The sequence below is a fragment of the Nothoprocta perdicaria genome, unplaced genomic scaffold, assembly GCF_003342845.1.
Source record: "Nothoprocta perdicaria isolate Ctin4 unplaced genomic scaffold, notPer1 scaffold_84, whole genome shotgun sequence".
NCBI classification, from domain to species: Eukaryota; Metazoa; Chordata; class Aves; order Tinamiformes; family Tinamidae; genus Nothoprocta; species Nothoprocta perdicaria.
The window spans coordinates 885,098-908,491 of NW_020456132.1; the positions used below are offsets into that span (position 1 = coordinate 885,098).

Sequence of the window (23,394 nt, forward strand, 5' to 3'; positions counted from 1 at the left end):
AATTAAAATTAGGGTTCGGTTTTGGGAAAGCAGAGCATATTGAGGTACCATTGTAGTTGATGTGGAAAGAGTTTCTCTATGGGTGGCTAACAGAGCAAACCAAACACTGTTTAGAGTTATTTTTGGTCTTGGTTCCTGATGGGTTGTAGTGACAATACTGTCCTGAAATCCCTTTTTACAATTAGGGTTACACTTTTTGAAGGTATTGCAGAGGACAATGTCAGAAAGAAGTGGGTTTTTTTTTGGCTGCCAGCATCACATCTTCACATTCAGCCTGACTATTGCAGATTATCCCTAGGATTTTTTAGTTTTCCCTATATTACCGTTGAAGAGACTCAGTTAAGGATGTTGTCTTCCCTATGCCCTCCCTTTCCTGATGGAGGAAAAGGCAGTCCTTTTCTCACAGAACTGAATTGTAAGTACTATGTTATATGTTCCTAATAAAGGAGCAATTATATGAATCACAGTAGCAAAATGTTCTTTCAGTGCATATGTCCCACTCCCTGCCTTAGGCATCCAAGTGCAGCTACACCTCATTCCAGACAAGGATTTCAGCTTAGACACAGGTTAGTCTATAGTCCCCTTGTTAGAGAGCTGTAGCAAATGACCTAGTGTTCCAGTGCATTCTTGAATGAAATTGCTTGTGGCTGTTTTTTGGACAAAAATAAATTCCAACTGGCCAATTTAACAAATGAAACTCAGCTACAAAAATGTAGTGATATTTATTCACACAACTGCCAGCAAACTCACATGCACCATGAGTCATTCCAGATGTGGATAAAAACAAAGTCTGTCTGTGAAAGTAAGTCTCCTGATCCCAAAGAGACTTGGTTTGGGAAAGGAGCTGCACATTGACTTCTGTTGTACTCGGAAGAACGGACAGGTTCCTCCTTCAAAGAGGGTGGGGGTGGGGAAAAGTCATTTATATTCCTCAGGAGAGAGATAGGAAAAAACTTCTAGTATATACCTAGACATATTTATTTTAAAGAGAACGATGCATTGGAAGACTTTGCTGCTGCTGCTGTTCTATTACAGTGTTCATGCCACTGTGACCTACAAATGGAGCAGAGGTAAGATTTAAACATGAAAATCTATTTAAGGGAAAATTTAGAGTCTGTAGAATTGGACTGAAGCTGTATTTTATTTTACTTTAATTTGTGCCTCCCGACTATGATTTTTTTCCTCTATTAAATACCAGGTTACTTAACTAATAGATGCCTAAAAATAAAACTATAATACCATACATAGGAACAAAATCACAAGAACCAAACTCTTCTTTCTCACTTTTTTCTTTCTTAGTGCTTCTTTCTTTTTCCCTTACTAATAAAAATTCCAGCTCCTGAAATTTCAAGAAAATCCTTCTCAGTTACAGGTGGCATGATTTACTGCTCCAATAGGCAGATATCTGTTCATAAATCTATCCTCCTTACTCTATCATAAATACAATGCTTAGAGTGTGGGGGGTGCTTAGCAATGCCTAAAACGTTGCCCAATGGACTTTTCTATACAACATAAAGAAAATTACTAGATAATTATCAAGTTTCAGCTGCCAGTATGACAATACACGGTGGTGATATATGTGTATTCAAGTAGGTGGCAGCAAGCTATGAAATGGCTTGAAACTATTGGTTTGCATAGAAGATAGTTGCTTAAAAGCTAGTGATGATGTTCTTCCCCCTTTTTTATTGCCTCCTCTGGTATTTGGCAAAGCTTCTGTAGCTGCTGAGTAGAGCTGCTGGAAACAGGGGAAGGAAACACCTCCCAAAAGATTTCTTTGGGACTAATACTGAAATTCACAGATTTTCAAAGGAAATGAAGTTTGTCAAATCACCCCACTCAAATACATATACAAACACACAATTTATTGCTCTTGATTGCTAGTTGCTTTTCTAATTTGTGTGTTAGATTTGGCTGGGATTTCATAAGGGGAAGTAATGACTGAATGGAGTAATGCTGTGGCTTTAATCATTGGAGTTATTGGAGGGGGTTAACAGAGCACAGACGGCACTGAGAACGGCAGTCTCCTTCTGCAGTTTTTCCACCAGCTGCTTGGATGACTATGGATGACCTGCATATGCTTTCGTTTTCTGTGACTATATAATAGGGGTAGTGGCACTAATCACCTTTGTAAAAACCTCAGTAAAAGTTTGTCTTTCTAGTGATGATACTTAAAAAAGAGAGAAAATCACAACTACACTTGCACATCTGATAAAAATGGGAGAAAGAGGACACATTATCTGTAAAGTGGAGAAAACAGAAAGGGTTATATTTTCTTAAAATCATCACCATACAATTTAAGGATATTCTTTGTTTTTGCTAAGTTACTTATTTAATTAAACAACAGAACGCTCTAAGAAATCCATGCAAGTATTACAGTCCATTTTTAATCATCTTGATCATTTAAAGGAAAAATCAGAATCCTATTCTGCCTTTTAAGATAGCCAATTATTTAAAAAATGGAAACGCTAAAGCTTCTTCAGGAGCACTTCAGAGGGAAGAGGAAGCTTATGTTGTGATAAAGAGTTAATTCCCACAAATATTATGCAGAGAGATCTGCTGACGGGGGAGCAGAACTTCTCTCGATAGCTACTTGGACTCTTCAGCTCCTGTTTTAGATGCATTCATCCTCCAACAATAGCAACTTCAGAGCACCTACACTCCCCTACTATACCCACGTGCCAGCCCAACAAACCCCATCCTCCTCAGCAGCATTTAGAGGGCAAAAGCACCATATTAATTTATGAACTGCTTAGCAAACCAGTAGGAAAATCTGAGTTCTGAGGCATGACACCCTCCTGCACACTCAGAGCTCTTCTCTCCATCCACAAGCAGCAAGAGACTTGTGCCTGCATTAAACTCATCTGATTTAGTCTCATCCGAGTCCTGATCTGAATTTGGCACTGGAATAGCAAAGACAGGTCAGCATCTGGTCTGATGGAAATGAAATATAAATTGCTATATCATTTCCATTTTAACTAGCAGTCCAAGCTGTCACCAAAAAAAAAAAAAATAAATAAATAAATAAAAATAAAAGTAGGACAAAAGGGACCATTTTAATTATCAACAGTTGTTTAAACTCTATAAAGCCAAACCTAAGAAAATATAAACATGTATGTGCTGAATAGTGAGAGGGAACTCCATTGTGCTATCTCTTCTTGCCTTTATGAGCATTAGTAAAGTGAGAAAAAGCATTTCTAGCAGGAAAATTGAGCAATTCCTTTTTTACCCCTCCAAAACAGTGAAGTTTGTATTAAAATCAGAGAGAGTCCTTAACCCGTTTAGACCCAGCTGTGGCCCACCATTCACCAATTCATAGGAAAAGCTTGGGCCTTAGGGATAGCCTAGAAAAGATGGATAAAAAAGACCCTGAGCTGATGAAATGACTTTGTTTGCCATCTCTGTTTTCATCAAGCCTCCTATAGGCTTAACTACATGGCTTTACCCTCATGGATTTTGTCAAAGAGATGTCTAATATAGTATAATATTAGAACTCTAATGAGTGACGCCTCCATGTGCAGACAGAGATGAGGTGATATTCATTCAAATTAATATAATAAGAATTCTAGATATTTGTAGATATTTGTCCTGTAGAAACCAAGGGGCAAATCCCGTCCTTTAATAACAATAACAACAACAAAACCAACAATAATAATAATAAAATAATCGGTGCTGTGTTAACCTAAACAAATGTCACTGCTTGACACACAGTTCCTTTCATCAAAATACTTTGAAAAGTACTGCATTAATGAAGAGAAATTTACTCTCCATATTTTAGGAACTCCATCTACAGGTGAGGAGGAACTTCTTTACTGTGAGGGTGACAGGGCAGTGGAACAGGCTGCCCAGGGAGCTTGTGGAGTCTCCTTTTCTGGAGGTCTTCAAAACCCGCCTGGATGCCACCCTGTGCCACATGCTCTAGGTGTGCCTGCTTGAGTGGGAACATTGGACTAGATGATCTCTAGAGGTCCCTTCCAACCTTGAATATTCTGTGATTCTGTGATTCTGTGATTCTGTGATTCTGTGAACTGCTTGCTCCTTGAGGAGAAGCACCAAGAGAAGTCTTGATTAGCACATTTCTTCTGTACTGGTAGTATTTTATTTGCTTTAGTATCTTCCATATTCTAATAAATGTCACACAAACAGGAGTATGCTTGTTATGCGGCTATTTGGAGAATGAATGTGCAATATATTCCTTGTGGTTGCAGCTTCTTGAAGAACAGATGCAATTATATGTTCACCTGTCAGTTGGGGCTGGAGAAGAACAAGTTGGAAGGCACGAAAGGTAAAACTCTTCTCACTTGGCTGTGAGAGAAGTAAGGAGTAAGGATTCACACGTTTGGGGAAGGGCTGTGCTGGGCCTTCCAGTCCTCGTATTTTATTGCAGTCACATCCAGATCTACATTGTCTACATACCCTACTTCTTGTACATGTTCTCTAGCCTTCAGTGAAAGTCAGGTTGTCATTCCATAATGCCAAGGGAGTATTTTATTCTCTTTAGAATGTCTGCAGAAGGAATTCCTTGGACAGAGGGAATGCTTATCCCCCTAGATTTCTCCATAGAAGTGTGAACCTCCTGTATTCACTCTAGTGTTGCAGCAACAATTTGTGAATTCAATGTGACTATGTGAGCCACAAATTCTGCAGGTTGTTGCTGTTCATGGGTTCAACTGTACAAAGTTGATAGCTCTCCAGTGCCAAGGAAAGGAGGACTAGGAATAACAGAAAAAGTCATACTAGCTGATGCTGGAAAACCGGCCACTCATTTTAAGAGGATGCAGCATTTAATATATTCTGTCTCTGGTCATTTGCTATGTACCAGGCTGCTGGTGTGGACAAGGGAGGAATTCCTTGAATGTTAGGGTATGCAGCGCATCCCCACACCTTTTTGCATTATTTACTTCTTTTTCGTCTCATCGCATGCTGTATTATTACACCTAGGCTATCCCTTCTTTAGCAACTTCTAGTATTCACTGCTGACAGCATTGCTTACTTAACACTTTTGTTTTGGATCGCTTGAGGGAATATTGAACACAGCATGTAATTACTGCATAAGTGGTCAGATACATACACTCATCTGGCCTCTACGATGCCAAGTCACAGTTTTGGCTTATCTAGCACATGCTGAGTTTTCCAAAAGTCTGACCAAAGAAAAAAAAATGAATTACACCAACTGGACCTGGTACAAGAACTTTTAAAAATGCAACATCTATTTAACTTCCATTAATTTCCATAAAGTCATTTTCATCCTAGTCATAAAATATCTGTTGCACATAAAACTGTGAAAGATATGAAATACAATGAAACAGAGCCCTCTCTGCCCGTGCTTGACTGTGTAAAACATGTTTCTTCTTATGGAGAAAATACCATACATTTCTGCTCACTGATTCCCACACAATCACTAGGAAAATTCCCTCAACTGCAATAACTTCCCTGTTTGTTGAATTCATTCCACTGGTATCACTGGAGCTGCACTAGATTGTTGGTAAAACTGTTTTCCAGCAAAGTGACTCTGGTTTGGGTGAAGTTCATGGAAAGCTGGTGGTGGGAAGGGGAAGACAAAATGTATCAGGACATCCGAAAATAAAAGAAAAAGCAGCATGACATCAAGTGAAGATAAGCTGCAAATAGCACTTTTCTCGAGGGATACACAGACAAAAAACCTGGAGAGGGCAGGCATCTATGGTGTTTTCACTGCTACCAGAGGGAAAGAACGCAGATGAAGACATCCTGCATGCTTCCATTCTCCCTGTGTCTCTCACTATCCTGAAATCCAGTTCTATTCCACTATTGCTATGGCAGCATAATGACATGTCCCTCACAGTATATTTGTTCATTCAGACCCAGCAAACAAGCTTCAGACCGCTTTACATGCCATTGCTCTGCTCAGTGACTTAAACCTTAGCAAGTAGGTTTTCTTTTCTACACCCTCTGAGGTTTTCACGGCTGCTGCAATAGCCCTGCTGTTCCTGACTTGCTGTAACTGTGCTTATGGTAGACAGAGTTCAGTGTTGGAAGGGAGACAAAGAAGAAGCATGTGAGGAGGAAAAGAATGGAGTTAAATAAGATCCACTATTCGCAGTTTCCACAAGCATTCCTTTCTTCTGGTGAAAGCATGTGTGGGGCCTTTCCTGGCCTGATATGCCAGCTATGCTTGGCAGCTTGCAGTTCCCCGGAGATCAGCTCACATTCCACACATCCTTTAGAAATTCTTCCCTGGCCAAAGTGAACCAGGTCACCAGGCAGGAGTTGGACCCAAACTCAGTGAGCCTCAGCTCAGGAGGAGCCAGGTGAGTAGCTGAGAAAGTTGCTGAAAAGAGAAAAAAAAATATGGTCTTCAAAGCTCAGTGGTTATTTAGAAGGAAATTGACACCAGAAGGGAGATTCTGTGCCTCCTTGCTGCAGTTTCAGATTGGAGATGCAAAGGCACATGGTCTCCTGTGATGCCTGCACTGGTCCCACTGCTTTCATTGTACTGAAGAAGCAGAATTAGGTCAGATTTGGGTAGCTGTGAAGAAAGTAAACTGCACCAAACAGAAGCTGACAGAGAGAGATCAAATATAATCAGTGGATGGGAAAGATTAAAGCATACATATATTTAAGATTAGGGTAGCACCCTGTCAGTGTACAATCCATTTCCATCAGAACCCGAGGTTCAGAAGATGCTCATCTGTCAGCATTGGCCTTCACCCTAGCCACTTGTTTCTCAGGCTTATGGGATGGCTACATATCTTTGGAGCTGGTAGTGTCAGTTCTCATCTACTTCTCGTGGAAGCAAGACTCTATTTTACTTCTGGTCACCACCAGCCTCTCAGCACACCATAGTGCTGAGCCACATTAGTCTTGTCAAGTCACCAGTGGTCACAGTGTAAAGTTATTGCTACTAAATGTGTCCTGTTTTCTACCCACCTCTTCTCTTGCTTCTCCTTGACTTCTCTATGGCACGTAGCTACCGAAAGAAAAAAAAAAAAAAAAAAGATTCTTCTTTCCAGTGCCCAGGACAGGAAACAGTCTGTTTATTTTATTTCATTTTGGTTTGATTTTTATTTTTTCTTACTAAAGCTGCAAGAAACTATCATTTTTACCCTGCTGTGGGATTACAACATTTCCCATTAATACCAGTCATCCTTTACATTAGCCTCCATTAACCTCAGACACAATAGCAGGACTTCAGCTTCATATGTCTCTGTTTTTCCCCAGTTCAGTCCTAGGAGGAGGAAATGGATCCGTTTCTTCAAGCCTCAGTTTGCTCCCTAGTTTTTGTAGTTTTCATAGCCATGAGATAACATTTTTTGTTTATGCCTGATTCTGATTCTGGAAAGACACAAAGTAATTGCTTCTTGAAGCTGTTTATTTATTAAATCCAGATTTTATGTCTGAGGTAACTGTTTCTGCCTTAAGCCCCCTTCTAAACTTAAGGGTATTTAATGCATGCTTCATTTTTATTTACTGGTATTTATCTGTTGAAGAGATTCTATTTCCAGTTAAAAATTACTTGTAAACATCCTTATAGGGTACAGCATGTTTAAGTAAAACCGTTCATTTATCATAGTGACAGCAGCTTCTGGTTTTGTGGATTGCCTTGCCAATTTGGCAGAAAGTCCTGGAAGATAGCAAGTCCAATGATGTTAAGAAATACATACAGCTTGTTTTATTTCTTTCTAACACCATTTTTGTTTGTTTGTTCATTTATTTTTTGTTTAAGAAAGCTCAAAGGGACTGGCTTAGTTTGCTTTCTACTTAGCTTAGCAAGTCTAAAGAACATTGCAGTCTTTATAAAAATGCAAAAAAGATACTTTTTTTTCCAACTCAGGTGCCCTATAACAGGGATTATAGAGGTGCTTGGGCTCAAGTCACCAAAACCAGTAAATTACTTTCAGATTGAGGCTGCTAGCAGAATATATATATATATATATATATATATATATATATATATGTCTCACTTCCACACACGCTGTCTGAGAGAAGCCAGGACAAAATAAAAACAGTCCACATGATGTTGAAAATTAGCTCAGATGGCCCTGATTTTGATTAGGGAACCCCAGATACCAGCTATCTTCTGTACACCATCAAGATCAATGAACAGCCAAAACCTACTTACAGGCCCAGGCTGGGTGCTCTTGCCTGCCTTACCTAACCCTCCTGCTTTGTTATGCAAAATCCGTGTATCTCTCCCTGAAAGGTGTCCTGCTGAACAGAGGGAAGGCAGCAGCTGCTTCACTGAGGTCTGAAAGTTCAGCATAAGGTCGAACATAAGGGACACAGGGAACAAACACCATAGATGCAGCTGAAAAGGGTTTTTGGTGTTTATCCTTGGGCCTAGAGTGATGAGCCAGTCACAAGCTGGTAATCACATGGGTCAGGGATTTATGGAGTATTTCTTTACTTCAGGAAAATACCATGGACTCTAAAGTTGTCAGTATTTAGTGAAGCTGTCTAGCATATAACACTTAGGGACACCCTAAGAAATTATATTTCTCTTCTTTTCTACCCAGAGATTGTTTTTAGGCAGCAGGCTGTTGGAAGTTTGCTGAGATTTTCTGAATGCTCTTCAAACCCTGAATCACTTGGTGCATATGCTATGGACCATCAATCCAGGATATATATTTTTTTTTACATAATTTTCACAAAAACAATGGTCCAAGTGAGATGAAATCCACAGCAGAATAACAGATTTATATATATCACCCAAAGGAAAATATGAACAGCACTATCAATGTAAACAATACAGTCCCTACTGACACAAATTTGTTCATGACATAAACTGCCAACTGGTCAAGTGTGTCAAACGTTCCTTTTTACTTCCCTTTTTGTAAAACCCAGTGCATTTCCTTATGAGTGCTTTTGTTGACAAAATAATGCATACATTACTTGCTTTAAAAGTAAGAAGTTATAGATCATTTTCTGAGTGACCTTTTCACAAAAAGTTATAGCAGTCAGGACAGCATCTTTCTGTAACACTTTGCATCTGAGAAGTTCAGTCATGACAACCTAGTTTGATTTCTGCTTCACACTCCCTGTCTATGTAGTATTCAGAACTTAAAGATCCCTGCCATTAGCCAGGACGGAAATAAGTAGTCCCTAACTCATTTTTTGGTCACACTAAATGTCTACCCCCAAAATTGGTCAGTTCGTTATATAACTGGGTGATCTCTGTCTACGTTACTGAGGGATTATAATTACCACCAAACTGAGGAAGAAGTGCCATGCAAATTTATCACACTATGAAGTCTAGTTTTCACAAAGAATACTTTTCTAGATGCAAAAAGACAGATGCCAGATTGACCTGAAGATTTTTCATTAGCAGCCTATAAAGACAACCCACTCAGTCTACACATGCAGATAAAGCCTTTTTAAGTAAGTATATTTCACTATAAAAGATTAAGATGTTCAAATGTGTGAGAAAAAAAGTGCAAATTCAGGAAAAACAGTTTTTTTTTTACACAGTAACACAGCAGCTTATTTAAAGTGCTTCTGCTTATCTAAAGCCCTTCTGCACAGACCTAAAGGGTTCCTGTTTATCTGTTCCCACATATGAAGAGGTTAAACCAAAGAATGTATTGCCATCAACTTTCAGTCAGCTACATGCTACAGATTTTCACTGGAAATCAAGCCTACTTCCCTTTCTCCAAATTCCATTTTCTAAAGTTAGTTATGATGTCATTAGCATTTTTTCCCATAAACATTTACTAAGGCTGTTTTCCTGGAAGACAAAATCCATTTTACAAGCTCAGCTCAAAAGACTCCCGAAACAACTATATGGAAAGGAAGAAACTTTGCTGAACCATCCACACTAGGATAAATTGGCAGAGTCTTCCTGGCCTGCGAGTCATTGTGAGATGGCATCTGTAGCGGAGGGACAGGAACTGGAGGAACTGAAAATGTTGAGTCTTGGATTTCCATCAATGTCAATAGAAATTGTGGTCATTTCATACTTTTCAGAATTTCTCCACAAAAAGTTCATACTTTTCAGAAATTCTCCATTAGGAGAAAAAACATTCAGATTATGTTGTTGACTGAAGATTTTGGGAAGCCTGAATCTGCCTACCTTATTTCTCCTCTGATACTGAGGCTGTATTCCACAGCACAAGGAATTTCCATGACCAGGCTGCCCAACAAGCAGCATCGTGTACCTAGTACTGTCAGTTCAGGTTATCTGAGGACCTCAACCACAGTGTCCAGATGCCTCAACAGTCTGTAATACTCAAAATTCTGGCAGGTCTTTCTGTGGTGATTCCAGTTCTACTTCAGTCTCAGTTTTACTTCAGCCAGTTGTGAAACCTGAAAGATCTAAGAATATTCAAATTTTAAGAGATTGTGCAATATTAAGGAGTAGTGGAAAAAGGAGTCTGCAAAATGGAAAACCCATATGTGTGTATGGAGCTGAGGGAGGCAGCTGTAAAAATAATCCATTTTGCATTAAATCTTCAGACTGCTTTGAAAGGTTTCTGGCAACATCACAAGGACTGATAAAATTTATTGGCCCACCATTACATCTGCACACATTGAAATCTATCAGTTAGGTTTAATGGACAATTATATTTGAATTATGTTAATTCATTAATAACATTTTCATGCAAATGTAGAACCTAAGACAATGGGACCTAATCAGGCACTCAGTTTTGATGAAAGTTTGTCAGAATAAACACCTTCTTATGGTGATTTCTCTCATTACTCTAAGAGAGAAATGAGGATTCCCTGCCTCTCACCCAGGAGTACACAGGGATATTCTCCTCAGTTGGCCAAATAGCTGTACAAGATTGGTTCAGAAACATATCCAAATCTGTTTTCAGCTCTTAGTTACTACCTCCTTTATACTCAACACTTGGAAATATGCTACGCTTTGAAAAGACATTGCTTCCAGTAATAATTCATTTCCTCACAAAAAGGACTCACTAGCCCCTTGCTTATTGGACAAGGCTGATTTATACACTTCCTCAATCCAGCATAGCTTAATGTCATTAGAAGAACTACCAGCAGGTGCACTGACATCTGGAGCTCAATGAATAACTGGAAAGGCACATGGGGTTTCCTTATTTCTGAGTGAACATTCAGATTAGGAGAAGCAGGGGAGTGGGACTCGTGTATTGTCCTCTTATCAATTTATTTGCACTTGAATGGAGATTTAGAAAGAACATGAGGACAGTTTTGATATTTCTGAATCTGAGGGAGAAAATTGAACAATGCAGTCCTTATCCTTCCTCAGTTTTGAGCTGCAGGTATTGATGACTAATTAGAGTAATTTTGTCATTTCCCGTGTGTGCAGCTATATGTGGGTGAACAGCTCATACACAATTGAAATAATATATGATTTGTTAACACTTCAATAACATTTTCTAGATCTGTGGCAAACCCTTTATTTGCTATTTGAAACTACTCACAAAAGGCTTAAGTGAGTGATTTCAGGGCTCCCATCATTTCTTCTGTTTTTTTCTGACTGCAGATGGTAACTCCACAATATCAGTAGGACAGTTCTTACAGAGTAATGACAATGTCAAGAGATGGAAATCCACTAATTACCTTGTTAGCAAGTAGTAGGGGCCTGTCACTCTCCAAGATAAAATGCAAGCTAATTTCAAAGAAAATTTCTAAATCTACATAATATCAGCTGTTTAATTGATGCAGATGGCATTCTCTAAAAGCATGCTTTCTGGAACTTGTCAACAACAGTACATATTTGCACTGAAATATGGTTTGGAAATTATGAAAGAAAATCCATACAGCTCCGTTCTAGATCTTGACCTTTGATTTATTCCTCAACATACAGTCTTGGAAAAAAATTAGATATTCTTTGTGCTGATTGAATTAACTGTTCAACTGTTGAAAGTTCAAGAGGTGCAAACAAAACGGAAAGAAATGGTTGGCAATTAGGGCAATTACAGTGTATGCTCACCTTTAGCTTCTGTAAGAACTACTGCAGTTCATGTAGCCATCTGCAGAAATGAGTTCATGAGCTTGATAGTTGGGTTAAAAGGTGTGTTATCATGAGGAATGGCATCAACTTTTTTCCTAATTCAGGCTGTACTCTGTCATTATGTCATCCAAAACCAGAATCATCACCAAATGTCCTATGAGTATGAGGACCACACTTGCACTGGGAGTTCCTCTTATGGAGCAAAGTTACTGGCATGGCAACTGTGGTGGGGAATGAGGCAGTTGAAACCTATCATGGCTTTTTGGGCTGTCTTTTGTTTGTTTTTTCCCTTTCATTCATGACCAGCCAGATCCCTGCCTTAGCTGACTGTATGGCTACACAAAGCTGAGCTGGAGGAAAGGGAAGAAAGGAAAGCACAACTAGAGGGCAAGTGTGGGACTGCTCCTTGTAGCTCTGATTAGGTCAGCTTCAGCACAATCCTAGCTATGTAGTCACCTTTGTCTGTAAGGAAAACAAGGAAAACTGTGTAAAAAGAAAAAAAAAAGAAAGTACAAGGAAATATAAAATAATCCTGCTCACTAGTCCATGCCTTTCCTCTGTACTCACTATCTCATCCCTGTACAAATACTTACCTGAGAGTTTAACTGAGATGCAGAGTTCAAGCCCACTCTTTTTTTTCCCTCCCTAAGGGGAGACTTGCTACTTGCAACTGAGTGATAACTCTATGGTGTTAATATAAAAAGGGCAGAGAATTGGAAGAAGACAGTGATTTAGAAGCATTTTCCTTTCAGAGAAGCAATAGCACAGTGCATACAGCTTTATGAGCTTCTGCAACTCTGTTCCTTTCCTTTGTAGCACATCGATTTCCATTGTTCCCTCTCCATTGTTCATCAGAAGAATCACTCTCTTAGTTCTGCTTTGAGTGTCCTTCACTTAGCTTGGTGATGTGCATGGCTTCATGATGAATTCGTACTGAAATACCAAAAGCCAGATGCATTTCTTCTTGCCCTCATTTCTTCTCTGCTCATACCTGGGAAAAATGGAAGGATATTGGATCATCCTTCATTTGTTTAGCTGCAAGAAACATAAGAAACATTTTCAGATGTGCTTGATTATTTCAAGTGCTTTGTGTTTTCCAGTGTTGGGAGATCGTGGAGACAAGTTCTCATGAGCCATGTGTCACAGATAGGGAAGGTAGCTCCAGAGATCCAAATGCAGGGAGGTGTTGGTTCAGTTCCTACCTCTGTCTGAAATTTCCTATGTTATTAACACTGCTTAGTATCTGTGTTAGGTTTGAAGAATAGGAATGATATTCCCTTTCATTACTGCTGCACTTTTCTCAAATAGTGATCACCATAGCCTTTCCCAGTTCCTAGTAACCTATCATTAAGTTGAAGGACAGCAATATATTTAACTTCTCTTTCCCTTCAGATTCTCTGTATTTTTTTTCCACATCTGATGTGTCAAATTATTTCATCATGTTAAAGTCTTTTTTTTTTTTTTTTTTTTTTTGTAAGCATAAATAATTTCAGGTGGGGATCCCTTCTTTATGGCCCAAAAAGAATAATTACTATAGCAAAGCAAGGACAAGGTAAAAAGGTTGCAAGACGGAAATTTCATGTGACCAAAACATTCTGAGACTATTTTTGTTAATGAAAGTCATATCTTCTCAAATCATTTTATGTAACCATTCTTTTTGTGACTGAAGAAGAAACATATGCCTATTCTCACTTCTGGGCATCAGGCAGGAATAAAGAGAGATCATTGCTACTATTAATTTTACATTTAGGAACTAAAATATCAAAAAAAAAGTACAAAGAAGCAAATTCCCTTCGTAACAGCTTTTAAAAATGTGCTAGTTTGTATTAGTTTTAATTAAAATGTCTTTTCCATCTTGTGGAGCTTCTAGAGAGCGTCCAGAGGAGGGCAACAAAGTTGATTAAGGGACTGGAACATCTCTCCTAGGAAGAGAGACTGAGTGAGTTGGACCTGTTTTCTATGGAGAAGAGAAGGTTGAGAGGGGATCTGATCAATATATTTAAGTACCTGAAGGGGTGAATGTAGGGAGGAAGGGGCCAAATTCTTCTCAGTGGTGGTCAGTGATAGGGCAAGGCATAATTGGTGTAAGTTGAAACATAGGAAGTTCCATCTCCATTTGAGGAAGAACTTCTTTCCTGTGAGGGTAGCAGAGCTCTGCAACAGGCTGCCCAGGGAGGCTGTGGAGTCTCCTTCTCTGGAGGTCTTCCAAACCCGCCTGGATGCCACCCTGTGCCCTGTGCTCTGGGTGTCCCTGCTTGAGCAGGGGGGTTGGATTAGATGATCTCTAAAGGTCCCGTCCAACCATTCTGTGATTCTGTGACTTCATTTGCTCTGTTCTCTTAAAGAGCATTGGGATTTCATCTCCCAGTAATACCGTTTTTAATGCATTAAATCTGGAATTCACAAGACTTTGCATAGCACTTGTCATCAGGGGAGCTACTTCTGTAACTATACTGCAGTCTAAAGTTTGCAGAAATCAGCCTGTAACACTGTGATGTTTTCTTCTTTCTTTCACTTTCAAATTTTTTAGGTATGTTTCTCTTTTTCCTACCCCTCTTGTTCTTCCTCCACGTTCTCTTACTTTTACTTTTTTTTTTTTTTTCTTGCTGAAGTGTTCATTGCTTTCAAATATAGCAGTTTTGTGACAGAAGGTAAAATGTCAGGAAGTAAAAGGAAGCTATTGCTGATGACATTCCATTTCTGTCTCTCAGGCAAATTTTACACCAAGACATGACAGTAATTGCAACACAGAGGAGTATATAAACACCTTAGACAACTGCTGTACATACATCTTTCTGGGGATAAGACAAGTGCAGGACAAAAATGAAGGAGTGTGGGATTACTTCATATAAGCCTACTCATCGCTTATTAACGTATTTTTTGTGGACTGTGTTTTGCTTTCACTGCCCGACATCCACCTCTCATAGACCGACATCCTTCTGCTCTGCAGGAAGCACTGCTTCTGATGCCAAAATCTGCTGCAGATGCAAAGCCAGTAGTTTTTCAGAGTGGCAAACTTTTCAGTGACTTTGAGTGACTTCAGGGCTGGTAAGGACACGTGTGTCACAATTAGCCAGAGGCACTGAATCCAGGATAGTACATTGTTACTCTAGCAATAGATCTGCTCAGCAAGAAGACCCACTGAAGAGTCATCTTGCTGAAATGAAGCTCTTGATGAAGAGCTTTGATGAATAAGATGAAAAAAAAATTCAGAGTTCATCTTTGATGAAAAGATGCAATTCTGTTATTGGTTTTTTAGTCATGTAATTTTTAGTCCAAGAAAAAAATCATAGTACTTACAGTAAAATTCAACTTCTGTATTTGTCCTGGGTTTGTTATAGGACAGAACAAAAAAAAAATAGCCAAAGAGTTTATAGAAAAAATCTTTTACATGTGTCATCATGTCTTTATGAACAATAAACTATGAAGTTTTATATTTTCATTTCCTCTCACGTAGAAGGCGACAGGGATCTTCCTTTCCATCCACACACTCACAGCAGCGAGCATCTAGTCTGCAGTCATCGCTTTTATTCTCTACTTTAGTATTAAAAATAAAACCAATAGGGAAAAAATGTTCTCATTATAATATGGGATGCATTCACATCCATTGAGTTTTAGGAGTCATAACTTCAAAAGTGTTGGGGAAGAAAAGAAATATTTTTCTGTGAAAGACTGAGTTAGACATTCTGCTGAGCCCGTAGCTGCTTCTTACCACTTCAGAGTAAGTGTGAGCTTGCTATAAAAATATTTATGGTGGTTTGGGTTGATTATTGTTTTGCAGGGCCCTATGAATCCCAGTTAGACATTCAGAAAGTGTATAAAGGAGTTGACTGAACGAGAACTACTGCTGCCTGTGCAACGTTTCTTGCTTCATAGTCTCAGAAACTAAGGGGATTGTCCCCAAACGCCATGAGGTTCAAAAAAATTATTTAAAAATTATTTTCTTTAGCTCCTCTATAGTCAGGCCCAAATAATCTAAAACAGACTGACACAACTGGTAGCCTGCAGACTGAATCTGGCTCACTGGTCAACTCCAGCTGGACAAATACCTTGTTTCTGCTTCAACAGGCATATGTCCTTTGCTCTGCTTGCAGAGAATCAGGAGTTTATATGCACAAGCCATTTGAGCTCTATGCCCTCCTGTCCTTCATGAAAGGGGTTCCACTGAAGCCATGAGATAGCCTTTTACCGTGGCCCTGAAATGAAACAAAACAATTTTTACTGAGTCATGGTTCTAATTAAATCAAATTTCTGTCCTGAAGCCTTGGGAAGTTGTTGCTACAATCTGATGGCATAAGTAGACACTTTGGAGTGATAGTAATCACTGCTTCATGCTCTTGACTTGACACTTTTTCATAGGAAAAGAAAGGTATCAATGAGGCACAAATAATTCAGTACCTCTGCAGCTATGCTCTCTATTTACTGCGCAAGCAAATCACAGTCGGAAATTGGGAGCTATACATCAGGAGCAGGAGTGTGGACCGGAAAACAAAACCAAACATTTATCCCCTCACCAGTGAAACTACATAGAAAATGTGGAAGAGGATGAAAATCATTTGTCATGTGTCTAAAGAGGTCCAGAAAATTCTGTCTCAGTTCTTCAGAAGGATGAAAACGGCTTTCAAATAAAGCTATTGTCAGCTTCATAGTTGACATTACATTTAAACAATAAAGCAACTTACAAGCTGTAATGAGCTAAATAGTTAGACACAAGCTAATAATCTGGCAAAAGCTACTGCAGCCTTTGCTCAAAAAGAGACCCAGAATTGAGTCAGTATAGATTTATCAGAGTTACCAGGTTCTAGCAGGGAGCAATCTAGCAGTGAAGGAAATGTCTACATTTTTTTACTGTATCTAGAGGGGCATTTCTAAGCAACCTGCATGACTGGACACCTTGACTGATCAGCAGCTTCAGACAGATATGCTGTGCTCTAGAGTACCTTGGCCATGGCCATTCTGGATCAAGCAGGTGGCCAGAATGATGGCCAGCTTGTTCAGTCACACTCTGCTCATCTGCCTCCCATCCGGATGGCTCTGTGGGCAGCAAGGGTAATTCAGATCAGGAAGTGCTGCTAGGGTTTCTCTGAAGAAAGGATTTGGAAGACAATGAACTCGATCATGTACAGACATAAAGCAGAAATTGTTCCCAGTGAAGGTAATGAAAGCCTCATATTTTCTACTCCATCTTGGTAAATCGTAAACTTTTAATTATGAGACTGCCCAGCTCTTATTAGGAAAATACCAGAATCTCAGTTGGAGGTCTCTTGAAACTTCTTGCTTCAAGTTTTACTTGTAACACAAGTAAAAACAATAAGTCAATAGATATATCTCCACTGGCTTCAGTGAGCACTGGATTGGGTCTTCTGTCAGTATGGATCCCTAGATCTTCAGAAATTAACAGTTACTTCTGTTGAAATGAATCAGCTACATTATCAGTACAAAAATATGCAACTTGCTTCACATCTTCCTAAAAAATAATTAAGCAGTAGTGTCACAGGAAATTCCCTTAGGGAAGAAAATGGGAAAGAGATGCTAAATCACAGTAACACTTCGATATTGTACAGCTAGCTCACGTCAGAGCTAGAAGTAAATGTGGGAGGAGGTAAGGTCATAAGAAAAGTTTCAAAAAGAATTTATGACTTCCAAATGCGGAGCCTGGCTTTAACTCCTTCTCTCACGGCTTTTTTTGCTGAATTTACATACTTGGTAAGTTGCTCCAACAAAAATCAGAATGTGCTCTTCCTTAATGCTCATGGAGTCTTTGAGGAACATGGGATTTCATGGAGACCATTGCAGTGGGGATAACGGCAGAAGGATTTGAATACTGTGCAAGGACAGAGAGGAAAGGACTAAGGTAAAATTTGAAGCAGGAAAACCTGATCACTATGACAAATAAGAACTGAGCCGAGAAGGAGTTTCTCCTTCTCAGGAGTAGAGTTTGCAAGAGCTGTAACAAAGTTTCCTATGTTTTGGGAACGAGATAATGAGTTCAGGGAGTTAATGTTGGCCCAGTCCCAACAGAGGTTGATATACTTCTGACATGTACACAAAGCTCTTTCTCACCATACAGCAGCTTGTCTCTTTGAACTCCCTAACCTAATCCCTGGGGAAAGCTGGTTAGGAAAATTCAGTGCCCTCCAGAACTGTTACTTGTGATTCAGCAAGTGGCTGAGTACTAATTAAATTCAGGGAAGGCAAAATTCTTTAGTGATGCTTTTCTAGGTGAATGGTGATCATCTGAATGTGGTAACTCCTTGCTCAGCCCCATGGTACTAATTTGCACATGGCGTAAAACATAAGAGTGATCAGCATGACAAGAGTCATGCAAGATACCACAGACACCTCTTCCATGGCTCAGGAAAGTTGTGAGATGTAAATCATCTGTATATGTGGAGGTATTCTGCATCCAGGTGCTGTTTCCATTGAAAGGGCATCTAAAAGAGATAAAAAAAAAATTGTCATCATTATGGATTTGGTTTCTGCAAGTTGTTTACTAATTAGAGTTTCAATTTCCCAGCAATAGAAATTCAAATTACTTATCAATTAGTGTTTGAAGTTTCAAGTGCATCCAATCGCATTTCCAACTAGCATGAGCAAAACAAAGCATAGCTCCAGTCTGCCTCAGCAAAGCTTCGAGCAAGAGGTATGAGCACTGGAAAAGTAGTAGTAGCACAAAACAAAGGATATCATCTGCTTGCTGGTGACCTGCCACATTTGTAAGGGTTGAAACCAGGCTGAGATCTCTTCTCCAAGACCAGGAAGGGCACTAGAAAGTGTTATTTACAGGTGGGTATTACTGGCACAGGGTATGCTGAGAAATGGAGGTGCCTGGGCCTTGGATCTGCCCTGTAGTGGTCCTCTGAACACTTACTACATAGGAGCAAATGGACAATATGTTGCTGAACATTTTCACTGATGGCATGAACCCCAACATTCACACAGAGGTGACTTGTGACCTTTCCAAACTCACCATCTTCTCAGGTTGGCCAGATGCTAAAGGCATCAAGCTGGAGAAAAGCTACAGTAGAAAGCATGTCCTTTTCAACATGTCAGGTGCCTTATTTGACATATCCAGTTCTTCAGGTTCTTAGTCACATATTCTGCAAATACTGTTCCTTTTTTTTTTTAAGTATTAATCTAAAATCATATGGATTCAAAATGTAAAAACTAGCTTGGTAGGTATCACACCAAAATGCCTGGCACATCACTGAAGTACTCATTTGCATTTAGCAGTATCCAGTTTCAATATGTATATTGCAATTTAACAAGCTATTCTACCTATATTATGTTCCCTAATTAATTCAGTACCAAAATACCCTTTGCTGGGTCAAGCATGAATTACTTCATACCTGGTATTATCACAATTAATTTTCCTTATGACAAATAGTAGAGATTCTAATTAACCAAATCTCTTGGTGCCTGGTTTCCTTCTCCCTGCATCACCAAAACTTAAATATCATTAACAAGTCAAACTTCATTAAAGTCAACTATTGGCAATGGCCCAGGAAACAGGACTGCAATGAGGCAACATAGTCTAGAAGGAGCTACATATTTGTGATGTGCTTGGGTAAACAAAGATAAAAATTGTCTGAGGAAATGTGTGGTTTTCTATAAAAGAATTACAGGTGCTGCAGAAAAAAAAATGCATATCTGACAGAGAGACTTTTAAATGACCTTCAGGTTTTATACAAGCAATAAGCAAAATCCATCACAAGAACTTCAGAAAAGCAAAACAAAATTGAACTATTCAGAAATATTTTATGGAAAGCAAATCTGGTAGATTAAGGGTGGCATTACTTTTTTCGGAAATTCAGAAACAAACCAAGACGTTAAGATAAACATTACTCATAGAATTAAGGGGCTTTTTTTCCCTCTTTTTAAACTAGTTTCCGAGTTTCCGCAATGTTGAACAATAATTAAAGTGCAGAAGTGAAGTTTAAGATAAAGTGAACCAGTAGGTACAGCTCTTAAAAATTCCTCTTCTCAGACATTGGAGGGAAAAAAAAACTCTAGACTATAAACACCCATTCATATACATATAATATGGAACAAAACAGTCTTTTTTTCTACTCCAGAAGGAATTTTAACTTCCTAAGGATTATTTATAGTAACTCAAACCACTCAGATGATCTGTTTTGCATCATCAGATGTCTTCTATACTCCTGAATGTTCAGGCCCACAATACCACATTCTCTCTCACTGCAGTGAATAAAAAACTGACTATGTTAGACTAGGCAATAATTATGTATCAATCTGTGCAGCATTTAAGTCATAAGAGACTGAGATTCACCTCGCTTACTTAAGCTGTCTGGCTTAAGTAGGTTCACTCAACAGCCAATGAAGAGATATAGGCATCCCCTAAGAGTGAATCACTCTTTCCAGATACAAGATCAAGATACAAGATCAAGACAGGAAAGATGATTTGCTCTCTGGAAGAGAGGCCTCTCTACCAACTAATGAGAGATCAATTTACAGACATCTGCAATTAGGAGAAACACAGGGTCTTAGAAGTGTATCAAGGCAGAATAGACTGATAAACAGCAGTTTTATGTAGGATCAGTACTCATTTCTCTTGCAGATTTTCTCCCCTGGCCCTGAGTCAAGAGTAAGAAAGACATACATGTCTGGCTCTGTTATACTGCAGTTATAATTATTATTGATTACATTGTGGCTGTATCTGAGTCTCAGGCCTGGATTATAACCTTGCTGTTATTAGACATTTTATAGGCACAGGGCTACCTGTACAGGAAACAGCTGTTCTCTCTCCCTAGCATATTACTCTTAAGGCAGTCCATGTGATCCATTTTATTTGCATTTACGATGAGAAGTCATGTTTTACAGTAAGTTTTTACAGCAGGTAGTTATTTAGTTGAATCTAATACTGGAAAGTCCTTCTCATTTTCAGTGTTGGCCACACTATGAATCTTTTCTTTTCCCATTTTTGTCCTCCAGCTATGCTTTTCCCAGCTGCTCAACGACTGAAGAGGTCCTCAGCCTCCTTTCTTAACCCAGTGCTACAAAACTCGATGGAAGACGTGGTCCTGCTTTATGAGGTACAGTATATGGGAGTAAACAGTACCTCAAGCCCTAACCAAGACTGGGTTACTGCCTGTACTGGGGTTATCCATTATCTCTTTGTATATTATATTTAGTTATTCCATCCATAAACCTATTGCTGATGGTTTAATAGTTCATCAGAAGGGGAAGACTAGGCATATATATGCCAAACTCACCTCTTGTGGCACATAAAGAAGAACGAAGCGTGGCAATACTTGAGCAACCTAGAAGAAACATGAGCTCTAGCTGATCAACAAAGTTAAAAGCGGTGGTTCCCCATTGGAAGTAACTTCCAGAATTATCCATTAAGAACATAATGCATTCAAATCCTTTGATCTGAGTTTCAATCCCAAAGCAGTTGACCAAATTATCAACGCCACCAGTATCAGTTATTGCAGAGTTATTTCTAGGGCTTGGCAGCTTCACTTCAAAATGGTTCAGATCCTTGCTTCCACACCAGCAGAGATTTCAGGTGTACACAGATTGTATGCAATCCGGAATAATCTCACACTGTTAGCTATGGGAAAACGCCCATCTGAAGAAAGTAACCGTGCCAAATCTATCTGTTCCCCACATTGAGGGATCTGGGATTGGATGTCCAAGCAGGGCATGTCAGCTGAGAAGCCAAATGTCATCAAATGTGCCCTCTTACAGAGAGCCAGAACAGTTGCTCTTCCTGAGTGGGAGAGGGGTGGAGGATGGGGTGGGAAATGGCCTTTCCCAAATCAGCTGCAATCCCTGACCCCTCTAATCCCCACACAGCACCAACAGCAGTACCTGCCTGTTCTAGTCAGCAGAAGAATAGCCGCTCTTCCCTCTTCCTCCCTTGCCCATAGCCTTTCTCTAATTTTCCCAGGTAGGTAATTCAAAGCTGACTGCAACACTTACATAGAGACTTTCTGGTCTGCCACACATTCACCTAGTGCTATGAGAGGTTTGTCTGCTTTTGACAAAAGCAGTCTTTGCTTTTGACTAAAGCAAAGATCTAAAGATATGTCATAAATTCACATTTAATTTGCCCAGACTGTCTTGAAGAAGATAAATAGCTTTCTGTGTTCTGATTTTGTACCAGTTTCTTTTAGCTGAGCTTGACATTGGCAAAAGTCAGAGAATCTCCATCAAAGATGAGGAGCTGGCTTCACTGAGGAAGGCTGCTGAGTTTGACACCATCTGCAATGAGGTTATTCCCAAGAGCATCACAGAGATTCGCAGGCTGAGTAGCAGGCTGTCCACCTACCCGAGGGTCCTCAAGAAAGAAGACTTTGAAAGGACAGTGCTAACCATGGTCTACACAGCCTACAGAGCTGCTCAATCCCAGGGGCACCAGAAGGACACTTGGGCTGAATCTTTTGTCAATCTTTACAAGGCCTTGAAGCACGACTTGATGTTCTCATAGAATAAAGAGTCATCATAGTGGAAGACTTAATACACCAGCAACTCAGCCATCAATTTTGGTTGATAAGAGAAACATGTAATACATCTGCCACTTTATTCTTTAAAAAGTTTTAATAGCCTGCTTAGCGAAAGATTGTTTTCTAGCTCCCCCTCGTGGAATTCACTTTATAGATACTTGTTAAACGGGGAAACCGTTATCTTCGGTCCCTGAAAATTATTTTTGTGCTGACCAGGAGCCGACGGAGGGAAGAAGGGAGACTCGTGTATGCACCATATAGATACGCCCTTATTTCATCCTGTGCAATTCTTGTTATACACATGCATAAGTGTATGATGCTGATACTCACATACCAATATGCATATGCTGGAGAATGCAGCTTTCCTCGCTGGAAAAAAAAAAAACATGTCCAGTGGTGTCCAGGACTGTTACAAAGAGAGGAAAAGGTCCTCTGCAAAAATAGAGGAGTCATAACTGTCAGCAGTCAGAAATCATAGCACATATATTCATTCCAAATATTCTTGAAAATATGTACTGATTCACTTCATAATCATTTGGTTGAGCCAGTTTTTAGTCACAATAACATTTGCAGAAGACAAAGCCATTGTGAACACTAGCAGCAAACAATTCCCTGTTCCCCAAAAGAATTCTCCGCATAATAATCCTTTCATATTTGCACATGACTTTGCTTCTGCTCCTATTTCTTAAAAGGAAAATAGTTTTGTTCTCAGTGAAGTCAAAGGCAAGACACAGGCCCTGTTTAATTTAACAAAAACATCTTTTCTAGTTCTGTCACTTGAACACAGCTCATCTAAGACTGTGCTTCAGAATCCTCTGAGGCAAGGGAAGAAAGTAAACTAAATCATACCTGGTGCTGAATTTTGCAATGTGGTTTATCTTCAACTGTAAATTATACTGCATATATGTGTGTGCATGTGTGTGTGTGCATGCGTGTGCATGCAAGCATGACAGTGCATGAATGAATTCTAAATCATTCAATCAGGGAAAAATCCCTTCACACTGCTTACTAGAA

At 39.4% G+C, this 23,394-nt stretch overlaps 1 protein-coding gene across 2 annotated transcripts; it reads left to right on the forward strand.

Moving 5' to 3' along the window:
- The first annotated feature begins 843 nt into the window (after positions 1-843).
- On the forward strand, positions 844-22,857 carry FAM180A (family with sequence similarity 180 member A). Of its 2 annotated transcripts, XM_026052167.1 has the most exons (4): positions 1,023-1,070; positions 4,206-4,282; positions 20,864-20,964; positions 22,041-22,857. In XM_026052167.1, the coding sequence occupies exons 1-4, from the start codon at positions 1,060-1,062 to the stop codon at positions 22,362-22,364; spliced, it is 513 nt and encodes a 170-aa protein (XP_025907952.1). In that variant the 5' UTR covers positions 1,023-1,059; the 3' UTR covers positions 22,365-22,857. The 2 variants fall into 2 exon arrangements, with proteins under 2 accessions (XP_025907953.1, XP_025907952.1); XM_026052168.1 differs by lacking the exon at positions 4,206-4,282 and having other exon boundaries at positions 844-1,070.
- Positions 22,858-23,394: the final 537 nt, after the last annotated feature.

Excerpts from the sequence above, each read along its gene's own strand:
- FAM180A (XM_026052167.1), top strand. Across the intron at positions 4,283-20,863 it reads CAAGTTGGAAGGCACGAAAG|CTATGCTTTTCCCAGCTGCT; the intron begins GTAAAACTCTTC and ends TTTGTCCTCCAG. Across the intron at positions 20,965-22,040 it reads ACGTGGTCCTGCTTTATGAG|TTTCTTTTAGCTGAGCTTGA; the intron begins GTACAGTATATG and ends ATTTTGTACCAG.